Source organism: Arvicola amphibius, chromosome 3, assembly GCF_903992535.2.
Source record: "Arvicola amphibius chromosome 3, mArvAmp1.2, whole genome shotgun sequence".
Lineage (NCBI taxonomy): Eukaryota > Metazoa > Chordata > Mammalia > Rodentia > Cricetidae > Arvicola > Arvicola amphibius.
Window position 1 is genome coordinate 156,993,233 of NC_052049.1, and position 15,004 is coordinate 157,008,236.

The 15,004-nt window shown below is 46.8% G+C and overlaps 1 protein-coding gene across 2 annotated transcripts in view; it reads left to right on the plus strand.

Moving 5' to 3' along the window:
- Positions 1 to 15,004, plus strand: part of Rasgrf1 (Ras protein specific guanine nucleotide releasing factor 1) — a 107,615-nt gene that overhangs the window by 19,785 nt on the left and 72,826 nt on the right. For both annotated transcript variants that reach the window (XM_038323410.1, XM_038323411.1), the window contains exon 3: positions 8,862 to 9,009. In XM_038323410.1, coding sequence (XP_038179338.1) covers positions 8,862 to 9,009 — 148 coding nt within the window. The remainder of the gene's footprint in view (positions 1 to 8,861; positions 9,010 to 15,004) is intronic.

A 15,004-nucleotide genomic window follows, 5' to 3' on the forward strand; every position in this document is an offset into this window, starting at 1 on the left:
AGCTACAGAGATCAAGTTCTATTAGAAAAGGCAATAGACACAGGTCTAGTATAAAGTCCTAGGGAGCTGGAGCTGGCCACCACACAAGTATTCCCCTGAGAGATAACAGAGTTTGGAGAGTGACGTCATTTCCATCTTCAGGGAAATGGGAGTAGGAATATTTAATAGGTTTAAATATGAGCATCTCAACAACAATACTTCCCTCTCTCCCTTCCTTCTTCCCTTTCTTCCTCAAGAAAAATACACACACAAACACACACACACACACATACACACAAAAAAAATCCTCATATTTAAAGCACTGATACATGGAAGACAATTTCAAGAATAATGAGGAGATAAAGTTTAGATGTTAAAAAGCACTTGAGGGCCAGTGAGATAAAGGCACAATCCCACCAAGCCTGAGGGCTTGGGTTTGAACACTGGGACCCACTTGGTGGAAGGAGAGAAAGGGAATGTTATCCTCTGGCTTCCACAGGTAAACACACACACACACACACACACACACACACACACACACGCACTCACGCACACACACACAATATAAAAAAAATTAAAGCATATGAAGTGGACAATTGGCTGTCATGAGACCATAAATATCCACAAATTTCTAGTTGAGATGTTTGGCCTTTCCTCTATGAACCACGGGAGCCACCGAAAGTCTTACACCAGAAGAGTAACATTACCAGAGCTGATTTAGACCAAGAATTTCTGGGTTGTTCAAGATGAAGTTGAGTAAAGAAACCTAGGTTCAAGGAGAGCAATTGCGCCTTAGCCTCCCAGCTTCAAAGGAGAACCAATAACAAACAGGGCTTGATTTTGAGATCAAAACATTTCATTTGAAGATCAAATGAAATCATTTACATAAAGGAACCTCATAAATATTTGAGCCCTAGAGGGGCTTTATTTTGCATTTATTTATTTACTTTGTGGGAGTCACACATGCCACACCGTATATGTGGAGGTCAGAGAACAATTTGCAAGAGTTGGGTCTCTCTTTCCACTATGTGGAAGCCAGGGTTCAAACGCAGGTTGCAAGTCATCAGGCATATGGCAAGTACCTTTTACCTGCTGAGCTGGCTTATGGGCACTGCATTAGAATGTTAATTCATTGTTCATCAATACAGAATCGATACAATTTCTAGAGACAATGCAGTCGCAGTGTCTATAAGGTAGGTGACAAAGATGACGACAACGGACAACACCAAATGCTGGTGGAAGGCTGAAAGGACACAGGCAGCACCATGGTGTGAGAACCGGCACAACCAGACTGGGACATGACCCGGCAGCTGCTTACCATATGCTCTGTCATCTATTAGTTCCATTCCTTGGTACCTATCCAAAAGAGATGAGAAATGACAAAAAGTCTCCTCTGTAAATGTCCTTAACAGCCTTGTAAAATATCAGCCATGATGTCCATAAACAAACTAATATATAAACAAATCTCTCGTGCATCCGTGCAATGGAACATTGCTGAGAAATAAACATGAATCAACTACAGTTATGTACTACAAGATGGATGAATTTCAAAACCAATATGCTGAGTAGAGATAGTGAAAAATATGTGCTGTATGATTTCAGTTATATGAAATGCTAGATGAGACGAAACTAAACAGGGTGAGGGAGAGCGGAACAGCGGTGGCTTCTGGGGTAGGAAGTGCTTCCCCGGTGCTAGAAGTTATCTTTGCCTTGATGAAGGGTTTACGCTTTTCTCTCATAATCGTTCACTCTGTTACTAGTGTTTGGGACCTAAACCGGGTATGTCCAGGCTCTTAGTATCTTATTCAAAAGGCTCACACAAAACTGTAACAGTAGCAAAACAGTAGAAGACGCCAGATACTCTGTTAAGAGAGACAGTGGGTCCCAAGAGTGAGAAGACTCATGGCCCTATCATTGTTTAACACCTTCCTTCTATGGAATTCAAATAAAGGACAAGCTTTTATTGCTTAAGGGTGTGGGTGCTTTTTTGTCTTGATCAATACATTAAGTTATTGACGTCTTTTCTGCTGTACATGTCCTTTCCATAATTTATCTGATTTTGATCATATGATGGTAAATGCAGGGTTTGCCTAAAAGTTCACTTTAAGGATGCAGTTGGCCTTATTGCAAATGCACCCAAAGCTAGTTCAGCCAGATTGACCTTCCTACTCTACACCAGAACATAACTAGAGTGTGACTGAATAGAATCTGTCTAAGTTTGATGGTTGTTAAGGAAAAGAGATGCAACACTGCATTCTTAAGAGGGGGATGAGTGAAGCAGTGCAGATAGGAGTCCTAGGTTGCTAACAGGTTGCCAAGTGAGTTCCCTAAAGGACTGTGTATGTGTCTGTGTATGCCTGTGTGTATGTGTGTGTGTGTGTATGTGTGTGTTATATGCAAATAAGAATTTCTGGCTATAATTGCACTGTTAAAAGAGAGGTGTAGGTATATCCTAAGCCAAGTGAGGTCAAAAGTTGCTAAACTACTTCCTAGGCTTGCCTTCCTCAGCACTGTGACATTAGGATCTGTGCTTTTCCCAGTATGTGTATTGAACCTCATATTTTTAAAATGAACGATGAATATTAAAATGTTTTGATTTTCCGTTGCTGGATAACAAATCACCACAGACTTGTCAGCTCGATATATCCTTTCATTATTTTGTGGTTCTGTGGATAAGAAGTCCGGGCTCAACTGAGATTTCTGTCCAGTGCCTTGTGTGGCTAAAATCAAGGTCAGGTCCTTGAACTATGAGTTTTATTCAACCTCCACCTGAGAACAAGAGAGAGAGAGAGAGAGAGAGAGAGAGAGAGAGATGTACTTGTGTGGATATGCATGTATTGCAAGAATTCCTTCTCTGTGGAGAAGTAAAAAAAAGTCCACCCCAAGGCCACATGTAAAAATGACCACGAGGAAGCGACTGGAGTTTCTGGTGAAGATCCAATGACCCTCCCCACCCCTTCCTTCTATGACAGAATGTCAACTTGGAAGATCACATTCTACAACAGTGTGTGTGTGTATGTGTGTGTGCACGCGTGCATGCATGCATAAGTGTGTGTGTGTGTGTGCAGCAGTGGCAACAACTGGCTGTCTGCCACAGCCATATTGAGTATGAAGCATTTTTACATATTTGCAATTTAGTTTTATTTACATATACTTAATAGAAACACTCCATGCATAAAAATAAGCACTGTGGTGTATTAATAGCCATGTAGAGACACAATGTTCTCTCACACTGTATGTATCACAGTCTAGTATTATGGGATGCCTCTGTAGTGTATGTGTATAGTCATTTATAAGATGAAGCAGCCAATATGCTTCATACCCAGCTTGTTAGCGAGAACTAGATGCCAGGCCAGGGGGCAGAGAGACAGAAATGCCCTCTCAGGTCCTAGGGCTGATTTCACCTCCAGCTTTGACACTGACCAACTGTTGTTCTAAGCAAATAGCTTCTCTTTCCTGGACCTCAGTGTCTCCATACGGTCAACTTTTCTTGACCCCTGACTTCCTTCTAGTTCTGAAAGTCCATGAATTCATAAAGAGACTACACACACCACGAGTGGATCAGTCTCCGCTGGAAGGAGGAAGGAGTAGGGGAGGAGAATGTGAAGAACGGGGTACTGGATGGGTAGAAAGGGAGCGAAGGGAGGGAAAGTGATGTTTTTCTCGTTATTACCAAATACTTGAGATAATCAGCTTAAAGGAAGAAAGACCTAGTTTGCTTCAGTTAAGGTTTCAGTCCATAGTTGGCTGGCTCCATGAAATTTAGGCATGTATTAGGACATAAACAGCTTATCAGAAGGATGTGGCCAAGGGAAACTGTTCCCGTCATAGCAGCAAAATTCAAGACCTGCAGGACAAGCACACCCTTCAGAGAGACTCCCCAGCAACCCTCTTCTTCCAGTTAGACCTTAACCTTTCAGCTTCTACTACCCTGTACAGTCCATTCAATGATGAATTCATCAAAGGCCAGGATACTGATTAGGTCAGAGCCCTCACAATTGCTCCCCAAAGCCCATCTACTGGCCACCAAGCCTTTAAACATCAGCCCATGAGGAACATTCCAGACTAAAGTATAATATTCTTCCCTTGGCCCCCAAAGGCCCATGGCCATCTCACAGTGTATTTACCATGTCCCCAATGGTCCCTAGTCTTAATAGCCCCAGAATTTCTCAGAAGGCTAAGTCTAAACTCTTCAGTGACTCAAGGCAGCAGTGGCTGTTAACACTTATAAAATAAAAAAAGAAGTCATGGACTTCTAACGTACAGTGATAAGGCCCTCTCCCTTCCCAAAGAGAGGAATAGAAACATAGAGGAATGAGGCCAACACCCAGTCAGACAAACATTATACCATGTAGCTCCATGTCTGGGTATCAAGGTCATGTCTTGAGCATATCCAGGATCTGGGGCATGGTATAAGCTCCTATAAGCTTGGAATGTCTCATCCCTGTCGTCTTTTCTGGCTGTGGCTTTATTTATTGTTACCATCTAGGGATCTTGACCAGGTTCATTTCTTTTATCAGTTAAAGAATTAAAAGGCAGGCAAGAAATTCTCCATCATAACAGGTAGCCACAGGGAAATTCTCAAGCCAGCTCTGACCTAATCAGTGGACTGACCCAGGATAAATTCATCATTGAAGGGACTGTTGGGAGGTAGTGGAAACTGGACGGTTAAGGCCGATTAAAGGAAGCGGGTAGCGGGGAAGTGAAGGGTGTTAGCATACAGGCAGTCAGGAAAGGCTTTTTATCAGAGGTGAGGAAATGTAGACACACAACAAGCACACAGAGAAAAGAGCCTCTGCAAAGCAGAAGGAGGACTGGGGAAGCTGAAGCGCAGCTTCTCCTTGAGGACTGGGATAGTTTAAAGTCCCATACCTACCATAGGGTTGTTCAGTTTGAAGAAAGAAGGAACAGCTGATTGGCCTGCAGGTGTTGTTTAAAAATGTCCTGATGCAGGCTGGGACACCTTGAGCCAAGAGTCAGCCCTACTGACAGGAGAAGATGTCCATAAGGCATTTTTTAAAACAAAACAAAACAAAAAACTGTCAGGTGTATGTCTCAAGTCATGAGGGTGAGAGAGAAGCCAGCCATCTTGGAAGTTCACCATCTTTATTACCTAGCCATGGCCTCTCTCCCTCTCTGTATGTCCCAGATAGTATGTTAACTCCTGACTCCTCAATGTGACCTCTCAGAAGTCCCTGTTGGCTTCCTAAAACTCTCCTGGTCAGATGTTCCCATTCTTGGGATCTCCAACCTCCTGAGGGCTCCAAGATCTCCATACCCTGCTCTCACAACTCTGTCCTCTCAGGGACTACCCATAGGGTCTCTGACCCGCCATACTGTCTAGCTTCCTAAGCCTTCTTTTGAAATCTGGGTGGAAGCCTCTAAGACTGTAGCTCACATCCTGCATGCCTCTGAAACCAGGATCCTATAGCTAACACCAGATTCTGCCACTGGCTCCAGCAGCAGCCACATCCGATTGCCTTATGCCTGCAGCTGCCTCTGAGTACTTAGTGATTGGATGGAGGGAAGGACTTCCATAGGTTCCCTGTGGTTTCTCAAAGCAAGGTCTTTTAAATATCCTTGAGCTTGTAGTAGGTGAAGTCTGGCGTGCGTGCGTGCGTGCGTGCGTGCGTGCGTGCGTGCATGTGTGTGTGTTCAGGGCAGGAGCTCTCAGAGTAGGTTAGGCTAGATCTGTCTACCTCTACCTCCCCAGTGCTGAGATTACAAGCACACACCATCATGGCCTGTTTATTTATATTTTTAATTTGGGTTCTGCATATTGAACTAAATTTCTCACTCTTGAGTGGCAGGTGCTCTCCTGACTGAGCCATCTCCCCTGTCCAGAGGCCTCTTTAACAGTGATAATCTCTGCAGCAGCCCTGCTGTTCTTGGCCCCAGCTTTCCCTGCACTTATTTCCTGACACATGAGACTTCACATTCAAAGCATAACAGGAGAGGCGGGGTGAAGGAAAGGAAGAGAGAGATGGGAAGGAGAAAGGGAGGTAGAAGAGAGGGAAAAGGATAGGGAAGGAAAGGAAAAAGTAGGAACAAAGATGAAGGAGTGGGACGACGGGAGAAGAAAGGAGGAAAGAAAGAGGAGGATAAGGAGGAGGGAACGCAGGCAGATAACCTGCAGAGGAGACTCCTTCCGGAAGCACCGGAGTGTCTTCCATTAGTAAGTCTAAACTGATGAAGAAGCTGTGCTCCGCACCCCTGTGCAGACTCCTTGCTCTCAACTGAATTTTGCTTGCAAGTGAAGACAATTAAGTGTCCGAGGAAGCTGGAAAGTCCTTCAAGTCTGTGTCCATTTTCACAAAAGAAGCGCCCGAATCACCATTTTGATCTCCTCTCGGAGTGCTACGCTGAGATGGCATCCCTCACAGTCTGTTACTTAAGAGATCAGTTCTCTGGGCCAAAGTTTCTTCCCCATGTCCCTTCCTTGCCACAGCTGTCCTGAGCCTGATGGGCAAGCCTTTCCTGCTATGCCTTCCCAGCCTCAAGATATGGCTACAGTTAGCCTCCTCCCAAGAGGGCATCTCTGGCATCATCAGAGAATAGGACCCTTTGTAGCTAACCTGCCTACCTCAGCACCTTGGCATGGCCCTTCTTTATTGCAAGGTTACTTCTGCCATGGCCTCCTGACAGACTCACCTAAAACGCTGAGGGCCACAGAGACTTTGTGAGCTCATGTGACAGGCTCCTAAGGCTGAGTCAAAGACCTTCCTCCCCGGTTTGACCCCACTGGCCAAATGTGCGCAGGGCTGCCTGGTAATGATGCCAGAAGCTGGCAGGCTAAAATCAATCTCACATTCTATCAGTCTCACCAGTAGGAGAGAGTGGGTGACCCCAGAGGAGGAGCCAGTTGCTATGGGTGCTAAGAACCAATGCTATGCTGAAGGGATGCAGAAAGTTCTGGGAGATGCTGGAGAGATGCCCTTTCAATAAGGCATGCTGAGCAAGTGGAAAAGAAGGTGACAGATACCTGGAAGGACAACCTTAAGGAAGAAAAGTTTATTTTGATCATGTTTCAGCAGCTTCGGTCCTCCGTTGGCTCTGTTGTTGACTGTGGTGGGGCAGACCATCATGATATGAGCTGGTAGCAGAAAGAAGCTGTTCGTTTCATGGCCACCAGAGGCAGACAGAAAGAGTGTCCTCGAAGTCAGGAAGAGGCTTCCTTCCTCTTCCCCTTTGGTTCCTTCTGAACCTCCAGCAATGGGACGGTGCCTCGCACAGTTAAAGCAAATCCTCCCAGCCCTTCCTTCATTAGTCATCACTGGACTCTCTCTCAGCAATACATTGAGATGTGTGTTTTCCTAGCATCCCAGCCATCTCAAGCCAGTCACGCTGACAGTCGGGATTATCCATCACAGAGCGAGTAGAGTTAGGGAGGTGGAGGGACAGCTTGGTTTGTTCTAAAGGGGTGCGGACTTGAACCTTTTCTGGATCATAGGATGGAATGTGATGGAACAGAGGCAGTTTGCTCTGACAGAGACCCTGCAGAGGGCTTTAATGCGCCTATGGATTATCCTGGGCTCTGCCAATCAGAGGAAGGAAAGGAGAGCCCCTCACTGCCACTAAGGAAGGAGACACAGACCTTGCTTAGTGAGGAGAGGGCAGGAGGACAGAGCAATGGGTAGGGGTGACAGAGGAAAGGCAAAGAGATGGCTCTGGGGTGATGGTGGGATGAAGCAAGAGGAAGAATTTGAGGAATGTGAGGGATATAGACCTAGATCTCATTTATCCCTGAGAACTCTAACCTTTCCCTTCCAAGGCCCTTCCCTTCCCCTGACCTTGGCCATATCTGGATAAGTGCCTTCCTCTGAGATGCTGGAGTTTTGTTCACCAAGCCCCTCTGTACACTGGGCCTCTTCCACAGCGGTGATGCACTCTGATGGCCTTGTTATATCAGGCAGAGGTCCAGACCCAGAACACAGGGGAGCAAGGTCTCTCTTCAGGGAGGTGACTTCTATTCCTGCTCTGTCACTCTGTCCATCTGTGTACCACATGTTAATTTAGGAATCTGACGAGATACCTCCTCCCCTCCTTTGAGACTCTCTTTGCTCTGGTGCCATTTCCCCTCATTTATCAATTACTGCCAACATAAGTGTCCAGCCAGGGCTGCCCTAAAGTGGTACCCAAGGAATTAGGTTTGAAGTCAAAAGCCTCAGCTCCAACTTGGTGGTGTGTCACCTAGGAAGTCTTCCCTGATCACATCCTCATTGCTGGTCCCCTCCTTCTTAGCATACACTAAAGTCCCGTGACTCACCACCTGACACGTCTATGTCTGTGCAGTGTCTTCAGGTATCACCCAAATAATGAGATGTATGTGCCTACTTGTCCTCTGTATATCCCACAAGCCCTGAGGCACGCATCTGTAGTGACCCTTGCATGCAGCAAGTGTCCACTCAGCACTCTTTAGGCATACAGTGTATCCACCTCCATCACCACACTACTAGAAGCTCAGGTGCTGAAAGAAGACCCCTGGAGCCCACCAAGGCAATTCAGCTGAATCCCAGAAGTAGCCTAAGAAGAAGCGTGGAGTTAAGGAAAGGGGCGAGGGTATGTTTCAAAATGCTTATCTACCTAGAAAACATCCCAGGAGGAGAGAGAAAGTGTGTGTGTGTGTGTGTGTGTGTGTGTGTGTGTGTGTGTGTGTGTGTGTCTGTCTGTCTTTCTGTTTGTGTATGTATGTGTATATATAATATATAGGGAGAAACAGAGACAGGCAGAGAGAGACAGAGAAGGATAGAGACATAGAGAGAGAAAGTGAACATAACCAGGAGAGCCAGGCTAATAAAGAAGCCAGAAGTTTATAGGCAATGGGGTGTGTAGGGCCTAGAGACAGGGGCAGCTTCTTACCTGCCATGCACCTCTGTCCACAGCTACAGGACACTGGCCACGGAACATGAGGCGCTCATGCAGAAGTACCTGCACCTGCTGCAGATAGTAGAGACAGAGAAGACGGTGGCCAAGCAGCTGCGACAGCAGATCGAGGACGGCCAGATCGAGATCGAGCGACTGAAGGCAGAGGTGACTGCAAGCCAGGGGTCCCCAGGCCAGATCAAACCCCAGACTCCTCCCACCTCTGTGTTTACCAAGTACCACCTGAAGTGTGTCCCCCACTTCTCTGCTCCTGAGTTGCTGCATATAATGTAGGGTCTTTGCTATGACCAAACCAGGTGATAAGAATGAGTGAAATGTTTAATAGATAAGTTATTAAGGACACATTAAATGTCGCCATTGTCAGCCCCAGAGTCTGGAGTACAATATCACCTGTAGTCATCACTGCAAACTCTCTCTGTACCTTCACCAGATACACAAATATCAAATGATAAATCACAGGCTTCTGGTGTATGCCCCTGATGACGAGACCAAGGTTTTCTTGTGTGTGGCCTTATTGGGCAGAAGTCCTGCAAACACCTCCTGGAGTCTAGCCACTCATGGTTACCAAGGCCTTGGGCGACCCCAGAACTCCCAAAAGGGAACCTTCATTTAGGTACCATGCCGGGAGATGCTGTTGACTCCTGGAAGCACAAGTTCTCAGGCATCCTCCCTAGCAGCCCATGCGGGATTCTAGATGCCAGGATGTGGAGAAGAGACATGCAAGAACCCACCTAAGGAGGCAGGGTGCAATGAGAGGTGAGGATTCATGTGATCCAGACCTGCCATCCCCAGGCTGGGCTCCCTGATCCCATCAGGCGCCACTCAAAAAACTGTAATCCCAACAGGAAAGGATGAAAACCATGGAGATGTCAACCACAGAGCTAGAAGCCCCAGGTGCAGGGTTATCTGTGTACAGAACTCCTTTCCACACCTGTAGCTGTAGCCTGGCACCTCCCTGCCCTGTCTAGAAAGTTCAGAGACGTGGAGTCACCAACCCTATCTCATCCAGCAACAGCAAAGCTCTAAACCAGCAGTAATATCAACTTACAACTTCATGTTTAACTGGAGTTCCACATTTGACCCATCTTTAGTCCTGCAAGACTTCAGACCCATTTCCTTCATCGGCCCCCATTGCCATTAGTAGGATAAGCCATGAGGAACCAGGCTGAGAGAGCTCGGGTAACTTGTCCAAATACACATAGATGAGAAATGACAGACCTAGAAGTGGAACGTGGGCTCCCGTCCATCTGCTAGTCTTTCTACTCTATACAATGCCTCTGACAGTCTTCCAGAGGCTAGCCCAAAAATGTCCTTTTCCTAACACTAGTGGCTGATTCTGGGCTCCATCCTACTCTGAAAAAAATCCCTAAGGTGTATGATAGCACAACACAGCTTCCTGAATCCAAATAGAACTCCCCCCCACCGCAACACAAACACACAATGAGACCAGGGAAGGACTGTGGCCACATTACCCACCCAGCATCCCAGAGCACTGAGCTATCCCTGCCCCTGGCCTTTGCACATGTTATTGCCCCTTTGTGGCATGCCCATGCTCCCCACCTAGCCAGATCCTGCCAAGGACTGCCACCTCCTGATGGAGCACCTGCTAACTTACGCTGTAGACCCTAGCTCACAAGCCTTTCTGAAGCTCAGCACAAAGTTCCCTGCGTGTCCTTGATTTCAGCAGCCTGGCAGGAACTCCATAAGGGTTGGGCAGCCTCTGCTGCTACTCAGCCCCTCTTGCCTGGCATGATAGCGTGTGAGGGTTTGGTGAGTGAGTGAGTGCAGGCTCCGGAAGGCTCTAGGAGTGTGGAGATGTCTGCCTTTCCAGTCTGCTGTGTTAGAGTGTGAACAGGGCCACAGTAGTGCTGTGTGAGCCCTGATCTTGACAAGGTATTTGAAAGCCAGAGGATATTAAGCTCAGTTTGCCGTTGGCCTTGAATATGTTTATCAGTTTGTGGGCCCAAGAAGGCACAGGTGCAGAGGGCAGGGCCTCCTGGGGGGCTAGGAGCAGGCCAGTCAGAAGCCTGGGTTGGGGTGTGGAGGTGTGTGTGGGGGTGAGGGTGTGGGGGTGTGTGTAATGGCAGGAAAGGCCTATTTGGCGGGAATTCGGAGCAATGTTTCCAATCAAATGCCCTGCCCTTCATAGTGGATAGATACCACTGTTCTGGCCGTGCCTTCTTGGACATTTGTTTTCTACAACTCTTCACTGTGTAGCCTCAGCTGGTGTCTTAGGGTTTCTGTAACTGTGGAGAGACATGATCACGCAACTCTTATAAAGGAAAACATTGAGCTGGGGCTGGCTCACAGTTTCAGAACTTTCATCCGTTATCCTCACGGCACGAAGAATGGTGGCATGCAGGCAGACATGGTGCTAGAGAAGGAGCTGGGAGTTCTACATCTTGATCTGCAAGCAGCAGAAGGAGACTGTGTCCTACATTGGACCTAGTTGGAACTATGAGACCTCAAAGCCCACCCCTACAGTGACACACTTCCTCCAACAAGGCCACGCCTACTCCAGCAAGGCCACACCTCCTAATAGTGCTGCTCCCTATGGGTTAAGCATTCAAACACATGAGTCTATGGGGGACATACCCAGTCAAACCTCCACAGCTGGCCTCAGGAACCTCTTGATTCAGCTCCCCAGGTGGTAGGTAGTACACACCTGTAATCCTAGATGCACGCTGCCTGTCACAGAGCCCAACACCAAGACACCATTGAGATTTTCAGATGGGGTGGGCATGAAGGAGATATACAGGCTTGGAAGGGACCAAAGAAAGCAAGAGGGAGAAAACTGAGTTGCCATAGCCCGTAGCCTAAGATTGCTACAACAATCCAAGTTCCTAACTCTCCTGAGCTATGTGCCCAGCCTGATCCTTAATAAAGACTCTAGGCTCAGGGGATAAAACCATACCTTATGAGTTCAACCCCCAGGTCACATTGTGGAGGAAAGACTGACTGGTGGAAACTGTCCTTTGGCCTCCACAGGCATGTGTGCCTGTGTGCACACAAACACTGCATACACAAATAACTAAAATGAACAGACAAAGGAGTTTTAAAGACTCTAAGACTGTTAGGGCTGTCTGAGCACTGGGCAGCATAGCACAGTGTGAGTCCTGGTTGTGCCTGTTTTCTGCCCTGGTTCCCACTAGTTGAATGTCCTATAGAAGGCCTATCAGAAGCGCACGGCAAATTTTAATTGCTTTTTAATTTTTTGTTTCTATTTATTTTATTTTATGTGTATTAGTGTTGCCTGCATGTTTGTCTGTAAACTATGTGTGTTCCTGGTGTCCAAGGAAGCCAAAGGAGGGCATCAGAGTCCTGACTCTGAAGTTGCAGAGGGTAATAAGTTACCCTGTGGATGCTGGAAACTGAATCCGGATCCTCTGAAAGAATAGCTAGCCCTCTTAACCACTGAGCCAACTCTCCAGGCCCCATCATTAGTTTTAAATGCAGACTAGCCCCCAATAAACACCATCACCACCATCCTCCATGCAAATATAAAAAACTGGCGAAGAAAGCCAGATGTCATGAAGATAAGACCTTCAGGCCAAGAGGGGTGTGTTGACCCAGCAGCAGAAGCCTGTGAGCTCACCAAGCGCTCTATGCTTGTGTTATGTTTGTGTGCCTCGTGTGTGTGTGTGTGTGTGTGTGTGTGCGTGTGCGTGTGTATGTATGTGTGAACGAATGTACCATAAACCTTTTAGACTAGAGGCCAAAATATTGACCTTTTATTTCAACATGCAAATGTTCTAAATGTAAGGATTAAGGAGAATACATATAAAAAAGTATTTCAGAGGGGAAAAAAAGGAGTGAACAGGCAAACAGGTTTCTCCACTGAACATTCCAGTTAGATGTTTTCAGACACTCTTCAAGTGAAGGCCAGCCAAAGTAATTTTAGCAGCCTAGGAGTCAAGAGCTTGCAACTGCTCACTCCACTTTCAAAGGCTTCAATGGTTCATTTTTGAGAGCCATTCATCCTGAGGTTCAGCAAATGGCCTTGAGGGCACACGGCCTCACGTTCTGAGGTGGGTGCAGCCTGCCGGCAGCTGTGTTTAGAGAATTCCCTGAGCTTCTGCCTTTAGATGTGCTGGGCTCGGTGATTGCTGTAGCTTCCTGTGGTTGGGGGTTTGGAGGTCACTGTTGCTCTGAACAGTTTTTAGTACACTTATTTTTCCAGCTAACAAGGGCCTGTTGCATGCTGGGTCCTGTGCTAGCCACCAGGAGCTGTAATGAATGAGACCACTCTAGCTACTCCACAGAACTCTCAGCAAAGCAGGGAGCGAGAACGGGTGGCTTTTCTTCAATAGAAAGTTCTTTCTTTTTAATATGTGAACGCCAGTACAAAATGATAGCTGGCCTGTCCTCTGGGACGGTTTCGGACAGATTTATGATATCCAGCTCCTGGGCACCAGCCCTGGGTCTTGGTCTTGATCCTCTATGATCCCCAAATAAGACAAATGGAGGTTATTTTAGATATTATAGAGGCTACCTTAGCTTTCAGGGCAAGTAGTTAAGCTCCAAAGAGGACTTTGATACCAAGAAGTACTTCAGGGTAACACAGAGAGGAGACCAACCGACACAGCTGAACTCTGAACCACTAGCTCTGATCTGATTTATCCCCCCACCTGCTTTTGTTGAACAAAGGACAGCCCGATGTCTGTAAGTGGATGAGCATTGCCTACCACAGAGATCCTTGTACACACATGTTCATTGCTGCTCTGCTCACAATAGCTAGGACTTGAAAGCAGTGGATGGATGCGTAAGGAAAAGGTACATAGCACACGTGGAACTTTAATCAGCCATAAAGAGGGGAAGATGAGATCTTAAGGAATTGGAAGGAACACGGGTGAAGAATACAAAAGGCAGAGAGGGGACTGACTGTCTGGGAGCAGGAAGAGAAACAGCCTGAAGGGGTGGAGAATCATGGAAGGACAGGAGGAAGGGGATATATGAAAACTATGGATGATAATATGTGTGAAAAGAATTCTGGCACAGGCTACAAAATGAATGAACCCTGAGGGAGCAATGCTAAACAAAATACCAAGTAACTCCACATGAGCTTCCTGGTGTAAAAGTCACAGCCGTGGAAAGCAGAACAGTGGCTGCCAGCAGCTGGAGGAGGAGGGACTTACTGTGCAACGGGGCACAGGGTTTCCACCTGAAGACCCCAGGGAGGGGTGGTGATGTAGGCTGCACATTACAAATGGCCTGGGTGCCTCTCAACAACGATTCACTGGGGAGGGCAGTGAGATGACACAGCAGGTAAAGGCACTTGCCTCCAAGCCTGACGATGTGAGTTCAGTCCTGGAACCCACGTGATGTGGGAGGGTCTTCTGTTTTAATAAAGAAACTGCCTTGGCCAGCCCTTAGGTCGGTGGAGTAGACAGAACAGGAAGAAGGAAGTGAGGTATATGGCTCAGACCGATGCTACACCTCTCCTAAGTTAGCCAGTTCAGACATGCTGAATCTTTCCCGGTAAGACACCATTCGTGGTGTTACAAAGATTATTAGATATGGGTTAGTCAAGATGTGAGTAAGAGGCTGAAATTAATGGGCCAGGCAGTGTATAAAAGAATACAATTTGTGTGTTGTTATTTCGGGTTTTAAGCTAGCCAGTGGCCAAGAGCAGGGCGGCGGGAAGGCCCCCGCCCCCCCGCAGCTCCTCACTACACCCACGTGGTAAGAGGAGAGACTGGAGCCTGAAAGTTGTCCTCTGATCTACACATGCGTGTGTCTGTGTGTCTGTCTGTGTGTGTGTATATATATATATACATAAACAAACTCTTGTTTAAAAATAATTAATGGCTCAGTCAGTAAAGTTCTTGCCACTCAAGCACAAGGACCTGAGTTTAGAACTGCAGAACCCAAGTAAAAAGTTAAGCATGGTGAGACATGCCTGTAATCCCAGCCTTAGGTGAAGATGGATGAAGTTCATTGGCAACACATCCTAACTAAATTTATGAACTTCGGTTTCAGTGAGAGACCTTGTTTCAAAAACTAAAGATGGAGAGCAACCAAGGAAAGACCTTAGGCCTCCATTTTTAGGAGCATACAAGTGCATATCCTCCTGCACACACATGCACATACCACACACATATTCTACATCATACATGGAAACCAAAGATTCACATGGTAACGT